General features: G+C 35.4%; 1 protein-coding gene across 1 annotated transcript; it reads right to left on the bottom strand.

Moving 5' to 3' along the window:
• Window positions 1-63: 63 nt before the first annotated feature.
• On the bottom strand, window positions 64-17,841 carry LOC130797291 (mediator of RNA polymerase II transcription subunit 14). The gene is made up of 8 exons (XM_057659835.1): window positions 17,245-17,841; window positions 11,756-12,844; window positions 10,532-10,617; window positions 8,529-8,703; window positions 5,270-6,185; window positions 4,215-5,173; window positions 2,825-3,891; window positions 64-1,443 (listed from the first exon to the last, which is right to left on the bottom strand). Exons 1-8 carry the CDS (start codon window positions 17,452-17,454, stop codon window positions 639-641), a joined length of 5,307 nt encoding a protein of 1,768 aa, XP_057515818.1. The 5' UTR covers window positions 17,455-17,841; the 3' UTR covers window positions 64-638.
• Between the last annotated feature and the right edge of the window lie 104 nt (window positions 17,842-17,945).

Below are 17,945 nucleotides of genomic sequence, written 5' to 3'. Positions count from 1 at the left end.
AAGGGCAGATAATTTGGGGTGTCACATAAATCGTGTAAGCATAAATTTCTAGAACAAAATTACTTGTTTAAATGATTAGATATGATATTATAGTATCTTACTAATAAATCATCATAGTTTTCTATCAATAAGTGGTTAAATCATACACTTGATCTCTTAAACACACACCCAATTCCACTCTACCGAAAACAGTCTTAATACTAATACTAAACGTACGATTTAAGTTTATGAAAAATGGGCCGAACAATTCGAACTATACCTTTACACAAATTCCAGCCCAGAGAACTAATCTGTACAAGATGAACTAATTACCTAGTTGGATCTTCGCTACCTCAAAACTATATCACCCTCGGGCATATCATGCGTCCAAGCGTCATACTGAAGTTACCTGCTAATAAAACCAGACCTTTTAATAAACTACCCATGATAAAGAGGGCCTTGAAAACTCTCCAAGCCGCCCATCATTTCCATTTGCACCGAAGATTGAAGAGCAAGCCTGCCTTGACGGTAGCATGAATGACTGGCTCTCATCCTTGCTTGATATAGACATATTGAACACATACCAAAATATCCCAAATGTCAGATATCGAGAAAAAGGTGTGCAAAAGTTAACATGTTACTAGGCAATCTGGAAGATTTCATGTCGCTCCAGAACTTGCAGCGCCTCCAGCACCACTATCTCTAAGACCCTGCAAACATAAATGCAGTGCCTTTTGGACATTATCTGCAACTAGTTTCAGCCTCCCTTGAGAAATCTCTGAAGACATAGATCCAGGAATTTTTATGGCACGAGCCACCCTCTGTTCACATTTTTCCCACTCATCAACTCTCGACCAACAAGCACGGCCTCCATGGCTTCCTTCCATACTAAGAAAGGAAACAGTCGGATTCTCCCCAAAAAAGTATCGTAACCTCACTGAAACACAATAAGGTAACCAAGCTGCACCACCAGCTGCATTTACATGAGGAACATGAGCAGGGTCAAGAACAACAGTTAGAGCAAAGTCGACAGAGTTGAGCGGCCGATCATAATGGATATTACTTTTAGAAGCAGATAAGTTTCCTGAAGTCCCATCCATATTCAAACCAGCATGATTTTCAAGGCACAATTCTATACGGGGTTTTTGTGCAGGCGCTACATCTCCACCTTGTGATTGTGACATAACCTTTTTCCAAGTAATAAGTTTCAAGAATTCTCTTAAAACCGATATTGGCAATGTAAGGAGGGTAATAAATGATGCCACACGTGAAGCATCATATGGCTCTGATGCAACGCGGCGGCTGAAGTAGTCACAGATCTCACTTATTTCTGATTGTGTTAGTTCCTCTTGGGCAGATGCCGGGTTCTGCTGCTGTTGCTGCTGTTGCTGATGAAACCGCTTCACACTTAAAACTTGCAGGAGAAGCTGAACTCTATGGACACTTACAGCAAACACATAGCCTCTGTTGTACAGATACAATTCAAGTGAGATAATGGTCCAAAAAAGCCACCTTTTCAATCAATAATAAGCACATTACAAATTTCTGCCGGATAGTTAGTAGAATCATAAAGACTGGCCAAACAGTTGAAATATAGAAAATACTCTAGCAACCCAAAGTGACATTTTCAAAGTTGTTCCAGAAACATTTTATAAATCGTTAGCCAAAAACAATATTCAAAGTCTTACCTTATGTTTGGATAGCAAATTAGGAGAGAAAAGAAAGGAAGGGAAGGGGAAGGAAAGGAAGGGGAGGGAAAGAGAGGGAAAAGACTCCATTTGTTTGTACAGGAAGGAAAAAGAGGGGAAAGAAAGGAATTTCATTTTCCTTCCAAATCTTTCCTCTTATGGAGAGATTTGGATGTCAACAAAATGAAGGGACTTAATCCCTCCAAATCCTCTTCCTCCTTTTTTGCTATCCAAACAAGGAGATCTCCATCCATCCAAATCCTTTCCTTTCCCTCCATTTTCCTCCATCCAAACAAGCATCCAAACAAGGCCTTAAGGTCTGTGACACAAAGATCATATATATACCACCATTTTTCAAATAAACCTTACTCTTTCATGTATAATTTTCTTTTGAAAGATAGGATAATAATAAAAGAGAAACCAAAATCATCCTGGAATGGGGGCGAGTTTATTAGGGAAGCATCCAAACAAGGCCTTAAGGTCAGTGACACAAATATCATATATATACCACCATTATTCAAATAAACCTTACTCTTTCAAATATAATTTTCCTTTGAAAGATAGGATAATAATAAAAGAGAAACTAAAATCATCCTGGAATGGGGGCGACTTTATTAGGGTGTATTATTGTCTAAAACGGAAGTGATAGATAGGTGAAGCAGGTGGCATTTGAAAGAAAAGGAATTATTATTCTCATTTGAAGGTAATCAATTATGCTATGGGAAGAGTCATCAAATGAGAAAATTTCCCAATTCACTTAACCTTGGGTGAAGACATGATCGCTGTAAGAGTTACGACCTGATATCATTGCAGGGGTGAAGCTGAAGAACATTTATAATGCAGTTGTGATGCAGTACAATTGTACATGTTCTGGAAGAAGGAACACCAAAGGAGATATATATCTCATCCTATATTGGATTACGGCTTTGGCATTGTTATTGTTGTGAAAAAAGAACTATGGTCAACTACAATCAGGATGGAAAACATTTGAAAATTGGAACAATTAGAAAAATAATAATGGCTACGTTTTAAAAATTTTCCCTGAATCATTCTTTTGGAAATAGTTCACAGGCACTCAAGTTCATGTATAGTGCTCAAACATACTCGTTTTACAAAACATAGCATTAGCAGAAAACACTTGTTTGAAAAACACTTACCCCACAAAGAAGCGCAAAGCTGGTTGCTCCTGGTCCAAATTCAATAATGCCCCCTCATTATCTTTTAAAATTGAACCAAGGATCTCTTTTAAAAGGTCGGGTAGCTGTGCAAAGAGCCACAGAACCCCTAGGTATTTCAAGATTCCTCTTAGAACCTTTTTAAGAGCAACAAGAGGAACCCATCCACCACCATATCCACCATCATCCCCTAAGCCAATAATTGCAGTATTCAACTCTCCTCTAACATGAGCAGGCACACCTGCAGCTGTAGATCTCCGTAAAGCCAATCCGGCACCAGTTGCGGTCATGCTAGAAGGTGCTGAAAGGGAATTTCCAGCACGATTCACACCAGAAACTTGTACATTTGGCCTGGAGAGTCCAGAAGCACTTGAAAGATTAACTCTACTTCCATTCGCCGAAGGAAGTTGTGGACTTGAACCGGGAGTCAGATTGTTGGAACTCGGCAGTGCACCAGTCTGCTGCCCACTAGCAAAATTAGGTTCTAAACCATTCAATTCCTGAGCAACATGTTCCATGATAAAAGGTCTGAACTGAGGACAGGGTAATGAACCCCCAACAGAAGGGCCTCCCTTAGGGGGCGTGGCTGGTTGAAGCCAAACCTGATCTCCAGCAAAACACCGCATGTCAACTGCAAAATGTTTCCGGTATATTATTCTTATCCAATAAGGCCCTCGCAGCACAACAGAAACGTCAATAGGTAACAATGAGCTGGGAACAATGCCTGAGCCACCCCTGCCAGAAGCTGCCAACATGACAGCTGTGTGATTCCTGAGAGCAGCAGTAGCTGCAGATGCAACAGAATTTGCGGTACCAGCGATTCCCTGACCCACATTTGGCAACAAACAACTAGCGGGGACTCCTTGAGCAGAAACATATGTCCCTTGTCGGGATGATGTGATAGTTGAGCCAACTCCGGGAACGATGGCAGCCTGACCAGCTCGAGCATTTCGTGTAGCTGCGGCAAGTGCGTGTAAAGGTCCTGCAGTAAGGCAGATGCAGTCCAGTAGGGATGCTACTTCGCCTCCATTAATAAAATCCTCAAGAAACTGCATCACAAAATCAAGCAAGCAATACACACACAAAAATAAAGAACCTTCAGAATAACTCTTAGAAAAATTTAATTAGTTGCCAGAAAAAGTCCGGTAACTCGGTGAATTTTATCAAATTTCCTAAATGTTTGACTGAGTTCAGAAAAACGAAAAAATGGAGTACAATATAGCTAAAACAATAATCCCCTCCTTTCACAAAAATTCAGCACAAACTAAGCCGGTTTCATCTTGAACCAAAAATGAAAAAACATAAAAAAATGAAAATCCAAGTGATCCAAAATGTTGAAGTAAAGGCAAGAACAAAATATACACTATCTTACCTTCGTATGGGGCCAAAGCTGATCTGGCGACACATGCATTGTACAACCTTTTTTATCAGATTCCCATTCAACAACAAAACGTGTCAGGACCCCAGAACCAAAACTAAACCAGAGACTCAAAAGGCCAACTGCTTCAATTCTGAAAGCCTTCCTCATTTGCGAATATTTGTCCACTCCATCAACAGCGACTTTAGCTCCACCTGATTTACCATCTGAATTTGCACCGTCATCTAGTTTCTCTTCAGTCTTTACACCCAACAGCTTCCGCATACCAAGGGCAAACATTCTCGCATTAGAGAGTCTATGAATATCAGCTACAAGCTTCTTAATGCTATCCACTTCAACTGATTGGTAACTAAGCACGACACCTTCAGAATCATAACGGATATGAGAGTCCATGTCAGATGTATTAGCTATACGAACACCACTTCCCCATGGCGTATTACTGTTGCCCTTCTGAAGTTCCCACAGATCTCTAAAATGTTGATCATTAATCTTCACATCCCAGCATAAACTTCCAGGTTTTCCAAGTCGCAAGCAGATGTGTTGCCATGAATCTCCTCTAGCAGATGGGAGTTTAAACCAAATGTTTACAGATGGATTTCTAATACTAGTTTCTTCAACAAAAGGAATATCAAGAGCCTCCATCTGGCTAGTTAGCATGGCATGCTTTATACACAGAGAGCAATGTCTAATCACATGGAGAAGCACTGATATATATACACCTGAAAGCGCATTTCCCTTGTTTGCTTCAGAAATAAGATCACCATAACTATATCCTGCACAACTACGTATAGCATTTGATAAAACAGTAGAATGTACAGAAGGCTGATCAAGTGATAATCGTCTCCTCGTGGAAGCTTCATCAACATGGCCTCGAAGTGATGGTAAAGAATTCAGCATATCTGAAACTTTCCTTTTCCTAGATTCTCTATCATGTTCAGAAGCAGTTCCAAAACCTGCCATCAGTATATGTGAGTAAAGACATAGTTTTACAACATTAATTAAACCTTTACACACAGAAGGAATAATGAGTATTATGGTAGATATCTTACATACTGTACTTCCATTGACACCTGATCCAAATACAAGGGCACCAGCAGCCTGAGGAGATGAAATATACGATGATCCACCATCTTGTGATTGTTCATTAATTAACTTCAGACGATCTTCACCCATCAACCTAAAAGAACTTACTTCTGCTGATTGAGATGATCTTAGAGAACCAAGATCTTGCTCTGATTTAGAAACTGAAAGCTTCTGCATAGCACAGTTCTTCTGCTGGGCATAAGGAAGGGAACTTACAGAATACGACTGACTTAAACCTTTGGTATTAGGTGCCAAATACGGAGAACCATTATATTGAGCAGAACTTTTGACAGCAGGATTGATGTGTGAAGTCTGAGCATTTCCCTCCCACTTAGAAGAAGAGATTGCAACTCTAGAAGAATTATGATTGAGAGGTAGAGAGCCCAAATGAGAAGCAGAAGATGTATTACATGATGAAGAAACATTAGTTCCAGAAAAAGGTGCACAAGTTTCCTTTTCAAGCTCAAAAAATTCATCTATGATAGAGGAAAATCTTGATGGCAAACATGGTGCAATTGGCATCAGTCCCTCATGATTAAAATCATGCAACAGACGATGTTCAGAAGGTTGATTGGGGCTCCCAACACCAGGAAGAAAAGCACCCACTTTTCTGAAGTCAAGAATGCTCAAATTCATTTCGTCTTCAAGCAACTGCATTTGACTTGCATCAATGTCCTTGCAACGTCTAACAACAAAGTTGCTAGATTTTCCAGGTTGTTCAAGCTGTGTTTCAAGCAGTTCAAAAACAATTTTAAAATCTTTGTCCAAGTGCATAAGCAAAAAATATGAGTTCCCACAGTCAGGAAATCCCATCAGCAAAAAGTTTGCACCACTTAAGATACTTTTCGGAATTTTCAATGAAGAGAACCCATTTTCATACACCTGCAACAGCAGATAGTGCAATCAGTAAATTCGAAAACTACATTTATCACAACCATTGAAGAAACTAAACTTGTATGATCCTCTACTACGACATTCCTTTAACTTTTCCACACTAGCACAAATCCACGAGAGAATAAGCAATTCGACAATTGAAAAATTGATAAATATGTCCCAAATAATTAATACTACTCAAATTCCACACTTCCAGCCTATGTAATATGTTATGTAATATCTAAATTCAAATAATACATATAGTATAAAAATTCCACATCAAAAATACATTAATATAACATATAGTATAAACATACAAATTAAAATAATCATACAGCTCCAAAGGTTAAGCATAAATTTACAAAGTAACCTTTTATGCGCATGAGCTTGAATACATAAACTGTAAGAAATAATCCTATAGAAAAGCTAAGGGGTAAATGAGCTATTTATAGATAAAGTGAGAAAACAAGACTCGTGCTAAACGGAATAGGAATAAAACACATTTAGAATTTTCATCTTGTTTTAAGTTGAAAATCAATCCAATTGTTACAAGAAGAGAACATATAGAGATCGAATGAAATAGTTATGTCAAAATAAAGGAGTTCTTCCTATCTTTATAAATACGCACTTACGTAAAAAACAAAATACATAAACATGATCATTCATCTATCCTTTGACGTGATCTTCTTTTTTTTGTTTTTTTTGTATGGACAAATCCAATAGTATTGCTTATAAATAAATAAATAAATAAATAAATAATAATAATAATAATAATAATAATAATAATAATAATAATAATAATAATAATGATAATAATAATAATAATAATAGTAATAATAATAAAATAATAATAAGAACCGTCGTACACCAAATTTGTATAGGTTTTATTAACTATCCAAAATTAAGTAGGAGTATAATTAACCAAAATACTTTTTTTCCTCAATACTTCAAAAGTATTACTCAAACCAAAAAGGAGTACTAATATAAAAAAGAATCCTTAAATAATAACAAAAAAAACTCTAATTGCTCAAAATAATCATAATAAATTAAATAAATTTAAGGGACATTACAATATACCATCCATAAAAGAAAGTTTGTCCACGAACTTAAAATGTACACATCCCAAAAAAGACTAGTATTACACAGTCATGCTTGATTCACCATAAAGTGTTCCAAGATTTAGCTCCCATCTAAATCAAAATACCTTAAAGTGCACTCTAGGATAGAGTATAGACACGATTCTTGACAAAAATCCAGTCCAACAAGATAGCCAAGTAGAATACTAAACAAAAATACAAACCTAAGTACCAACTAATACATATGATTAGCAAAGTAATCATGGTCACCAATCAAAAGAGCCATTCAAATATTTCTATATTATAATAATTTTAGAAAAATTAATATTAATAATCAAATCTTTCACCCATCCACTGTGAATAATCTCAACTTTGGATTATTTTTTAATAAATCAACCTTTGTCCTTAATTTGCTGTCAGCATACTTCTAGGACTTATAAGGTATGTTGAAAGCAAACTAAGGGCAAAGGTTGAATTATTATAAAATAAAAGGTTATGTTAATAGCAAACTAAGGGCAAAAGTTAGATTATTAAAAAAGTTTAAAGGTGGATTACTCACAGCGGATGGGTGAAAGGTTGGATTATTAATATCAATTTTTTCACTTATTTTCAAGACAACGGTTTACAATTTGAGTCTTGAGATATATGGTATTACTTCAATTCCAATATAGTTACTCCAGTGACACTTCAAGGTCAAACTTAAACCTTAATTTCAACAATATACAACAAAATTATCATAACAGTAATCTTGTTAGTCTGCTAGATTGATTATATTGTGTAATTTGTAATAGTAAGATACCACCCTTTCATAAACCAAACATATTGTATTAAGAATACGATACTAATCATAAAACATGCGTCCCAAAGAGAGAGAATTCAATTGCTAATTAGAGATATAGGAACTAAGCCAGTAGAGCATAGTGTAAAAATGCGGTAATGGTCACAATTGCGGTTATTGTAATGCTTAAATATTGGTTGAAACCATAAAATATCCTTAATACGGCCTAAAATACGATAAATTTACACCTTTACAACGCGGGAAGTATCAGTTTGACAATGCGGCCGATGTGATGCGATGCGGCCTTGTTTTTGCACTATGGAGTAGAGACAAGTGGGTGTCACCCATATATCAAAGCATGCTTATAGACAACTTTTATCATTTAGTGAATACAAATTTATCATTACAGTAAAGCAGCTGACATAGATTTTAAATTTCCTTGTACAAATATTCTCCACATATGTCACAAAAGAACAACACATAATAAAGTATACTTACCTCAAGGCCCAAAAACTTGCCAATTGATGCAAACAAGTGCAAAATACATTTGCTTCGCAAATGCATTAAGACTTCAGCTGCACTTTGAGTTCCCTGATTTAGAACATCCTCAGAATCAGACAATGCTGATGGAGCAATAATATTTCTGGATGACTGTAGTTGATAACGTCCATTTCTGCGGAGGATAATTAACAACGATCAGTCAATCATATTCACAAAAGTAGCTCAGTACTTGCATAAACAACCAAGATCAGCCAGATTGGTTCACATGTCAGTAGTGCCAAACAATTTATTCAGTAAAAATCAATGCAATTTTAATAGAACAATTTTTTTATCCTAAGGAAACAAGTACAACATCTCATGTCATGTCCCTTCACAAAACTGAACAGAATTTAAGCATAATTGAACAACTTAATACTACACAAGGGGAAAGACCAATTCCTTGGCATGCTAATTGACAAAAAGTAGTGATCATTTAGTTTGTGGTGTCTAATTTCACTTGAACCTTGTTTCCTACATTAAATTTTGGCAATAATGCCCATTTGTGTTTTCCATTCCCAGCTCAACTGTTGCCAAACAGGAGGATTGAAGTCCCCTTCATTCCTGTTACAATCAAATTCAAGATGGTATTTACAATATGCATCATCCATTAAACATCTTTGCTCATTTGTCATATGAGACTAGAAGGTACACTAATTTATAAACCTAGGTGAAATGCATTGTCAAGCTAAAGCAAACTTTTGTTCTATTAAAGTTGTGTTGAACTTTACTGAATAAATTGTTTGGCATCTATGGCATGCTTGATAGTTTGGAAGGTATGTATTAGAAATCATTTTGGATATTGGTATTTACAAACCAAAATAAGCAAAGTGACTTAAAGGTACGTAATAGAAATTATCTTTGTTTATTAGATGATCATAACAAACCAAAATATCGAGCATACTCAAGATGCGTATTGTCAATGCCATGCTTGATATTTTGATTTGTTATAATCACAATATCTAATTCGTACCTTCCACATTTCTCATTCTATATCCAAAACCTCAATGAACACTTCCAAAATCACTTTGTGTATTCCCAATGATAACAATACACAATGTCCTAATGTAGGGACACTTTACATCACACCACCAACTTCTATTGAGTGCTTCATTTGCTCCCACTTGAGGAGCACATGTGTTGACGACAATCGATTATTTTCTTGCATTCACAAGCTTCACTCTTATAATTCTATCATATATTTTATAAACATTTACCGCACCATTAACCAACCACTCATCCATTACAATAAAAAATACTTTCCTACAATTTGCACATTTTACTTTCTCTTTTGAATTTAATAGCCTTTTCACTAACCTATTTTGTCTCGTGCATGCAAAGAATGTTAATATTACGATTATTCATAACATCTACCAACTCCAAGAATACCTTTAAGAACTTCTCTAGAAGTGTTCAACTTTGCAAGACATTTAAGCTTAGATCTAATTCTTTTGTCTCCTACCCTCAAATCTAATAATATTTGCTCATTTGACACCACATTAGGAAATAAGTGTGCCACTTTCATGCAGCGGCCTAGCAACACTTACATATTTAACTTTAGTCGTACATTTCGATTTCGAAGCTGAAGCGTAAAGTCCTTGCTCATTTGACAACCCATCCGAGCAATGTGGTGCGCTACTTTTAAGAGACAACCTAAAATATCCTTGCATACTTACTACTAAACTCAGGTCAGACACAATGGGTTAAAAGAGGCTTCTACATCAATTTGAGTTAGAATCATGAGATAAGATGATACATGTAAAAACATTCGATTAGCCATAAAAATAGTTCATCATGCCAATACATCAACAAGCTCTAGGCTCTAGCCACACAACATAACCTTAACCTTCAAATAAAAAGTTTGAAAAGCAGGCTAGCAAAGGTAAAAATAGAGAAGCTAAAATAAGTTGATTAAAACTCCATTATTTATATCTATTAGTAAAGAGTAAGGACAAAAAGAATACCGTATGTTTATCCCCAAAATAAAAAAGGATGAACCATATGCACGCACATATAGAACTTCTTGTCCATTTGAGTCCTTTGCGTCTTTCTACATAAAAATTAGAATATCAAAAAAAAAAAAAGAATCATCCAATCACCTAGAAACATTGTGTTCATAACAAACCAAAATATCAAGCATACTCAAGGTAAGTATAAAAAATGGCATGCTTTGCAAAACAGAATGGATCACAAATTAGCGTATTTTAAGTTTATAAATTATCATACCCCAAGTTCCATAGAAGGATTAATTTGTATTAGAAATCTGTTAGCATTGGAAATTGAAAAATTGCATCACAAGCATCACTAAGAGAAGGAATTTGCAAAAGATACTTAGTATACTCCAAATTCCGTAGGACGTCGAAGACCATAGAGGAACATAAACTAGTAATCCGTAAAGAAAATGATAACATGAATATTAAAATGTTTGCTTAGATTCTCCGATCACAATATCACATGCATATAAAATGTTCCGCATATAAATAACCAAGAAACATAGTTATTCAAGAAAATGTGCTCAATTCAATTTTACAATTTGTTTGGATAAAATTAGTAGGGAAAAGAAAGGTAAGAGGGAGAAGGCGGGGGAAGGGGAAGGGGAAGGGATGTGAAAACATTATGAGGGAAATTTCCTAGTTTTTTTGGGAAGAAAAGGAAGGAAAAGGAAGAGAATAACATTTATCTTCCAAATCTTACCAATTTTGAATAGATTTAGTTAAAAACATATTGAAGAATGAACTCCTTTAAATCCTTCTCTTCCAAATCCGTCCAATCCAAAATTGGTATCCAACTAAAAGAAAATTCATCCCTCCAAACCCTCCCCTTCTTAACTCCAATTCCTTCAATCCGAACATAGTGTAAAGGATGCGATTCAAACCCATACTATCTTATGGGAAGAACTTTTGCAGAAAGTAGTTTGTGAAGAGAATTTTTTTACATACAAATCAGATGATATAGGAACCAAAGACAGCTTAGACAACTTTCAAATTAATGCAAAGGTAATAACACAATAGAATGGCCACAACAATCGAGGAAGCCATCTTGTTAAAGTTAGTCACACATTGAATATTTTCAAACCTCAAATATATGCCATATGATCACGTACAAACTTTGAACCACAAATCACAATACAAAAGAAACACAAGCAACACACCCAACAAAGAGAAAAAAAAATCACTTGGCGCACGCACCTTCTTATGCTCCACACCTGTCTCAACCACACTGTCGTGAAGGAGAACATCGCCATTACCTCGAAAGATTTGACCATTTTTTGTAAGCTCTTTACTAATTTCAAGCAAACGTGTATATCTATTGCAACGTATAGCTTTTAGCAGCAACTTCTCCACATCAATGCAGCTGTGATCCAGCTCAAGCTCTGCCTCTTTGCCTGTTAATGGGTCTATAACAAATGTACTATGAATACATTTGATCTGGAGATTAGGTCCTGGTTCTATTTTGATGAATGGGCATCCTCCACCATCAGATGCACCCAAGTTCTTTTCTAAATCTAACCAGTAAACAATCTTCACCCCTGGAGTGCGATGACTGGATGCCTCATATTCTCCATCCTGACTTATTTGCATGGATGAAGCACTTCCTCCCTGTGTTGAGCTACCATCAGATATAGGTTCAAACTTAATTGCATCTTTCCATCTTCCTTGACGAAGTGCATGGGCCTGCCTTATAACAGTATCCATAATGAGTGCCACACAAAATTCATGCAGAACTGAGTATAGTATCATAAACGGATTTTGTTGCTCATCTACTGCAGCCATTCTGCGCTCCAAATCATCTCCCAAGGCAAATCGTCTCTGCTCTTCAAGCTTTATAGCCCCACTTCTCTCGCCAACAAGAAGCTCTAAATGTAATATCCTCCATAGATTTAGATGTCCTCTATAACCAAGAGTAACTAGCACCTGAAATTCCCCGTCCACACGCAAAAGTGCTGTACCATCTGAAACGTTAACCTCAGATATATCCTTTGGAAGTGAAGTCTCAAGCAATTTAGACCGCACAAGAATATCTAGCTTTTTTAAAGCTGGCTTTTGTTGAATTTCATTTAAGGAATTTTGCATGCCCACATCTTCTATACATTTGGGCAAACGTTCATATGATCCTGTAAGAAGAACTTCAATCGCTGATGGGACATCATAAATAGGTGCACGTGCTTGCTGGAGCCCCTCATGCATAAAATATAGTGAATCTGCTGTCTGTGTGAAGCAAGTATCATGACTTGAGAGGGTAGATACAAGTTGTTGGCAATATTGTATCAATGGAACCTACAGAAGTGAAGCAAACAAAACTAAAACTGAGAAAATTTTGAGCTCAGAACTATATCAAAAGCACTTTATATCTTAATCACCTGCTTAAATGAGAAATACACATAATAGCTTTAATAAAAATAATGACAAGAAAAACATGGACATAACACATTGTTTTATGTGCAAACTGAATAATGAAAAAAGATTGATCTAACATAGGTAAAATAAAGTTCCTATAATTCACAATTTAGTCATCCACACTACATAGAATTCCCATCAAATTACTTAATACAATAAATAAATAAATAAATAAAAACTTTCTTTATTAATAGCTACACTAAAAACTACTACTTCTTCTCCTTAGTCTTAATTAATTGCTATACTCACTTAGTAACTACTATTCATTAAGCAACATTGCCTTACTTTTTGTTCTTCATGTACAAGAAGAAACATAGCTAAGTGAGATTCATGGTGCAAAAGATGCGGTCATGGGGGTAATGTGGATATCATAACACCAAATAACGGCCGAAAACATGAAATATTCCTTGTAATGGTCCAAAATGCGGTTTTATACACCTTTACAAAGAGGAAGATATCAATTTGTTTTTATGCGGCCTTATTTTTGCACTATGGTGACATCTGCTTGATTCACCTCAATGAATATTTTTATAACTAACTTTTAAATAAATTTTTTAATATAATTAAAGATATAAAGGGTAAAAATTAGTACATTGAATAGCATACAACAATTATAAAGGAAGTATAAATTAAGAGTTTCGTTTTATCTTCAACACATAATGTCCATGTATAAAATTCAAATTTAAGTGACTTTGTCTATGAAATGTGGGAAAAGGACATTGTTATCCATTACTCCCCAGTCATCAATTTCATCTTTAAACGGATTCATTAGTCATCTTGGTTGCAGATTGGAAACCAATATACTAATAAATAAACCTAAAACTACAAATTTTCAAGGAAATTAAGGAACATGTTATATATACTTCAAGTCAGAACTTCACTCGTTTGTACAAAGATTGGATAAGCTCCTAGAATCCAAAATCAGGTTATGATTAAAATTTAAAACTTAATCAACAATTTAATGTTCTATTCATAGGGATTAGCACAAAAATATGATTGCAGTAACTGTCACGGTTAGGGGTGGAAGTTATTGGATTAAAACCGAAAACCAAACCAAACCAAACTAAATCGAATAAAAAATTTGGTTTAATTTTTAAAATATGATTTGAATTTAAATTGAAATTTCACAACCGAACTTTTACCATTTGGATTCAGTTTTACAAAATATAAACCAAAAAACCAACCATCAAATCGGATCAACCAAGATACAAAGAATTCTATTAGTTATAGACCCAAATTGAAAAGACCAAGTGGTCCCTTTTAAAGAAAGAAGGTCGAAAAAGAAAGAAGTCCAAAGTCTTAGTTCAATCAAAAGCTAATTGCCCATTCTACATCGTTCAAGAAAACCCTAATAGGCTTTCCCATTTTGCCTCCATCACCTCTTCTAATGAGAAAAAAAAAAGAGTGGGCATAAGTAAAGCTCAAGAATTCTTTCAATAATGGGGTTTTTCGATCTTGTTCGGTGTAAGATGAGTAATGTTGGTTTGGTTAAGGTCGGTATTGAAAAAGTTCGATTTGTATTTGGACTTGAACTGTAATAAACGAATATAGTTTGGTTTAATTTAGTTTTTTACTTGGAGCCAAACCAAAAACCGAACTTACACCACAATCCACAAGTCGCCTTAACGATCGCGAAAACGGATTTTAATAGTTGATATGGATTATGTGGCCCCTATTTCAGAAGAGGTAAACTCAAAACACTTTTACATTATCATTGTAGTGCAGTAAAGCGACCTTGTTTTTGAACTATGGTTCTATGACCTCATAAACAGCAAGGTCACCATATCCCGTTTAAGATTGCTTTTACAAACTTCTCATTACACAAAAGAGGAAATCTTTGGCTCATCTTATTATATTCTAAAAACAAATATTCAAAAAATATTCGGTTTGACTAGATGATGTTGTCTAAATTGACTTATTTTACCTAGCTTAAAATAGGAAAATAAAGCTAAAACTTCCCAATACTGAAATATCTATTCTAGGTGATTAGTTAAACCATGCGACAAAGATGCAAAGTATTACACCTTAAAAATCCTACCTACATGGCTACATCTTTTAACAGACATATTGACATTTCTTCAACTCTGATTCCAACTAATCTTATCAAAAGGAGTCCTACTTTTCTTTGACAATTAAGAAGTAACACGAGCAATGAAAAATTAGCATTTGCAATGCCACCTTGAAATAAAAAGAGCATAGCAAAGAGGTGCTACTTGAATCAAGAAAAGTAGAAACAAACTTAAACAAGAGCTCATCTTATAAAGGAAGCCCACAATAACATTTATGTCAAAGCCTTTATCATGCACAAATTAAAAATATATATCATCCTCAAAAATTGTCTTCCTCCATTCACTTGTTTCCTTAATCTTAAAAAGCATGTCTCTTGGGCTCCTTTGTGCCTCAAAAATGTTGATTAGTGAGGCAAGTCGATAGCAGGGCACAAGAGGCTACGCTTCCTGAAAAGAAGTTTGGCTATTAAAAAATGCATGGCGTCTCTAGTTCATAGGAATAAAGAGGGTATAACCAATGGCGAATCATGTGTATTTCAACTAAACATGTAGATTGTATTATATGCCCATATAGATTTGTTTTCTTCATTCATTTTTAAGTTCTCCATCCAAGTCAGCTTTCCCCTTTATTCAACTTCAAAAAATCATTGAATTTCTACCTCTTCACTTCCTCTTACCATTGCATCTAGTCCAGTGGTTGACAAAAACTTACGAAAACAACATAGCTTGATATCTCTCTCTTATTTTCCTCAATTAATTCCTAAATACTACCCTCCGCCGATATAACTTCATTTGAAAACTCTATCCCTTAAGACATTCTCACACAACCATTTGAACATAACCATCACATCTTAAATTCCATAACATTCAAGCAATCAAGCCTATATAAAACGGTAATCTAATTGTCGTCCTAAACCTAATAAGACTAGTGGAACCTTTAGATCTTAGGTTAACTAGCAATAACAGCTAACTACCATTAGCGGAAATTTTACCTCAAAAAACCCATCGGTGTGGTATGTGAAAACAATATAGGAACTAAGGTTAAGCCGAAAACTCATTAAGAACAAAATAGTAGACATTTAAGCATAACCCTTGGTAGTTGGATAAAATAGTATCTTTGGTTTCTCAACAAGTGGGATTTTCAATAATAATGCATCCCTAAAATTCATATATTGGTTGAATTCCAACAATCTAGTTAAAATTTTCACCTATATTCACAAAACAAAGCATGTTAGATTTTAACCAAGCTACTGAGCACAAGATTACTAGGGTTTAAATATGACCCCTTTACAATTCGTTACAAAAAAGTCCTCTTACACTCCAACGATATGAACATCTTAAAAACTTTATTACTGCCCTACGAGTTTTTTCCAAGAGTTACGACAATTCTAGGCTTCAAATTATGTGATTGGGACCCTTACTGAATTCAGCTTTAGCTCAATTTTACTTAATCGAAGGAAAATGGCTTTGACACTCCTTACATTCACCCAAATTCCAATGTCATTTGCATCAAAGTGGCTATTCTTAAAACACAAAACAACGAGATTTGTTTTTTATGAGCTCAAAAGATAATATTTTGAAAATGAGCTACGATGCAACTCAAACAATAATGCTTAAATCAACATTAAAAAATGTTGGAGTTGGTGACTTGAGTGCACCATGATGTGTTGTTAAGGTGTTGGGAACATTAGAATATGTGTATGAGGAGGAGGCACAATGTGTTGAGACATGTAAGTAGTGCTAGGTACTATGCTCAAACAAGGAAAAATTGGTGCAGACACAGACATGAGACAGTAATAGATTGAAGCATCTGCCATGATGTGCTCGAACGAGCAGTATAAAGCTCGAACAAGCACATGCTGCCATGCTGCTCTCTGTTTTGGCTGCGGTAATTGTGGCACACCATAACCTCATTTTATCCTTTTGTGTGATGACTCCTACTATATAACGGAGTCCTTCAAAGCCTAGAGTGATCATCTAATCATCATTATTCTAACCTTAAGACCTAAACACATAGCCTGCCTTTCTTCTTCTCTCTCTCTTTTAAAGTGTAATCCTCCATTGTATTGGGTTATTAATCAAAGCTAGCCACCACCAGATCGTGCCTATGTTGAGTGAACCACCTAAAAGATTATGTCTTTGTTTATAATTGCACTTATTTCCTATAGTTTTCATTCCTATTCAATTTCCATCAAAATAGACTAAAAAGAAAAATAAGTTGATTGATAAAGAAAACTAGAGATTGAACTGATAAAAAGGAAAGAAAAAAACCTGTTGGCCCCACTTAGCAAGAACATTGAGACGTAACATACGTTGCTGAGTCTTGACAATAAACTTAAGAAGATTAATCTTCTTTTCTGAATCAGACATATCAGAAGACTTCGATTTATCCACTAAATCCTTAAGAGCAATAAACGAGTCTGCAGCAGCACGACTCACTAGAGTCGAAAACTCCACTGTTTGTTGCCCTAATTCCATCATATTTGCTTCAAACTTTAGTTCCTCAAACAGTATCACGCTTTCATTCAAAAAAACGAATTTAATCAAGACATTAGAAGATTTGAAAGCAAAATCGGCAAATTAGGGTTTCAGGAATAGCGCAGAAAGAGGGAAAATTGGAATTGATGATGAGAATTGAGAACCGAGAGAGATGCGGAAATATGATGTAGAGTGTAGTAGTCTTACTCCTAGTTGATTCAGCGCTTTCTCCCTCTCGTTCCTCCTTTCTCCTTCCTCTCGACCTCTCACAATTTGCAAGTACTTCTATTTGATTTTCTTTCTAATTTTAATTTGTAATCGGGGAACGTATTTAGCGGCCCCAAAGCAATATCTTGCGGGGTTGATATACTGATTTTGAGGGTTCTAAAATTTCGGATTTTAATTTGTCGAAAAAACTAATTTTTTTAGATAAACCCATGAGACATTTTATATCATAGACTAATTAAATTCACAAATTTTTGTTGTGTGGGACA

Source organism: Amaranthus tricolor, chromosome 12 (assembly GCF_026212465.1).
Source record: "Amaranthus tricolor cultivar Red isolate AtriRed21 chromosome 12, ASM2621246v1, whole genome shotgun sequence".
Taxonomy (NCBI): Eukaryota; Viridiplantae; Streptophyta; class Magnoliopsida; order Caryophyllales; family Amaranthaceae; genus Amaranthus; species Amaranthus tricolor.
Note: the sequence above shows the minus strand (reverse complement) of the source record. Positions and strands in the feature narration are given on the sequence as shown.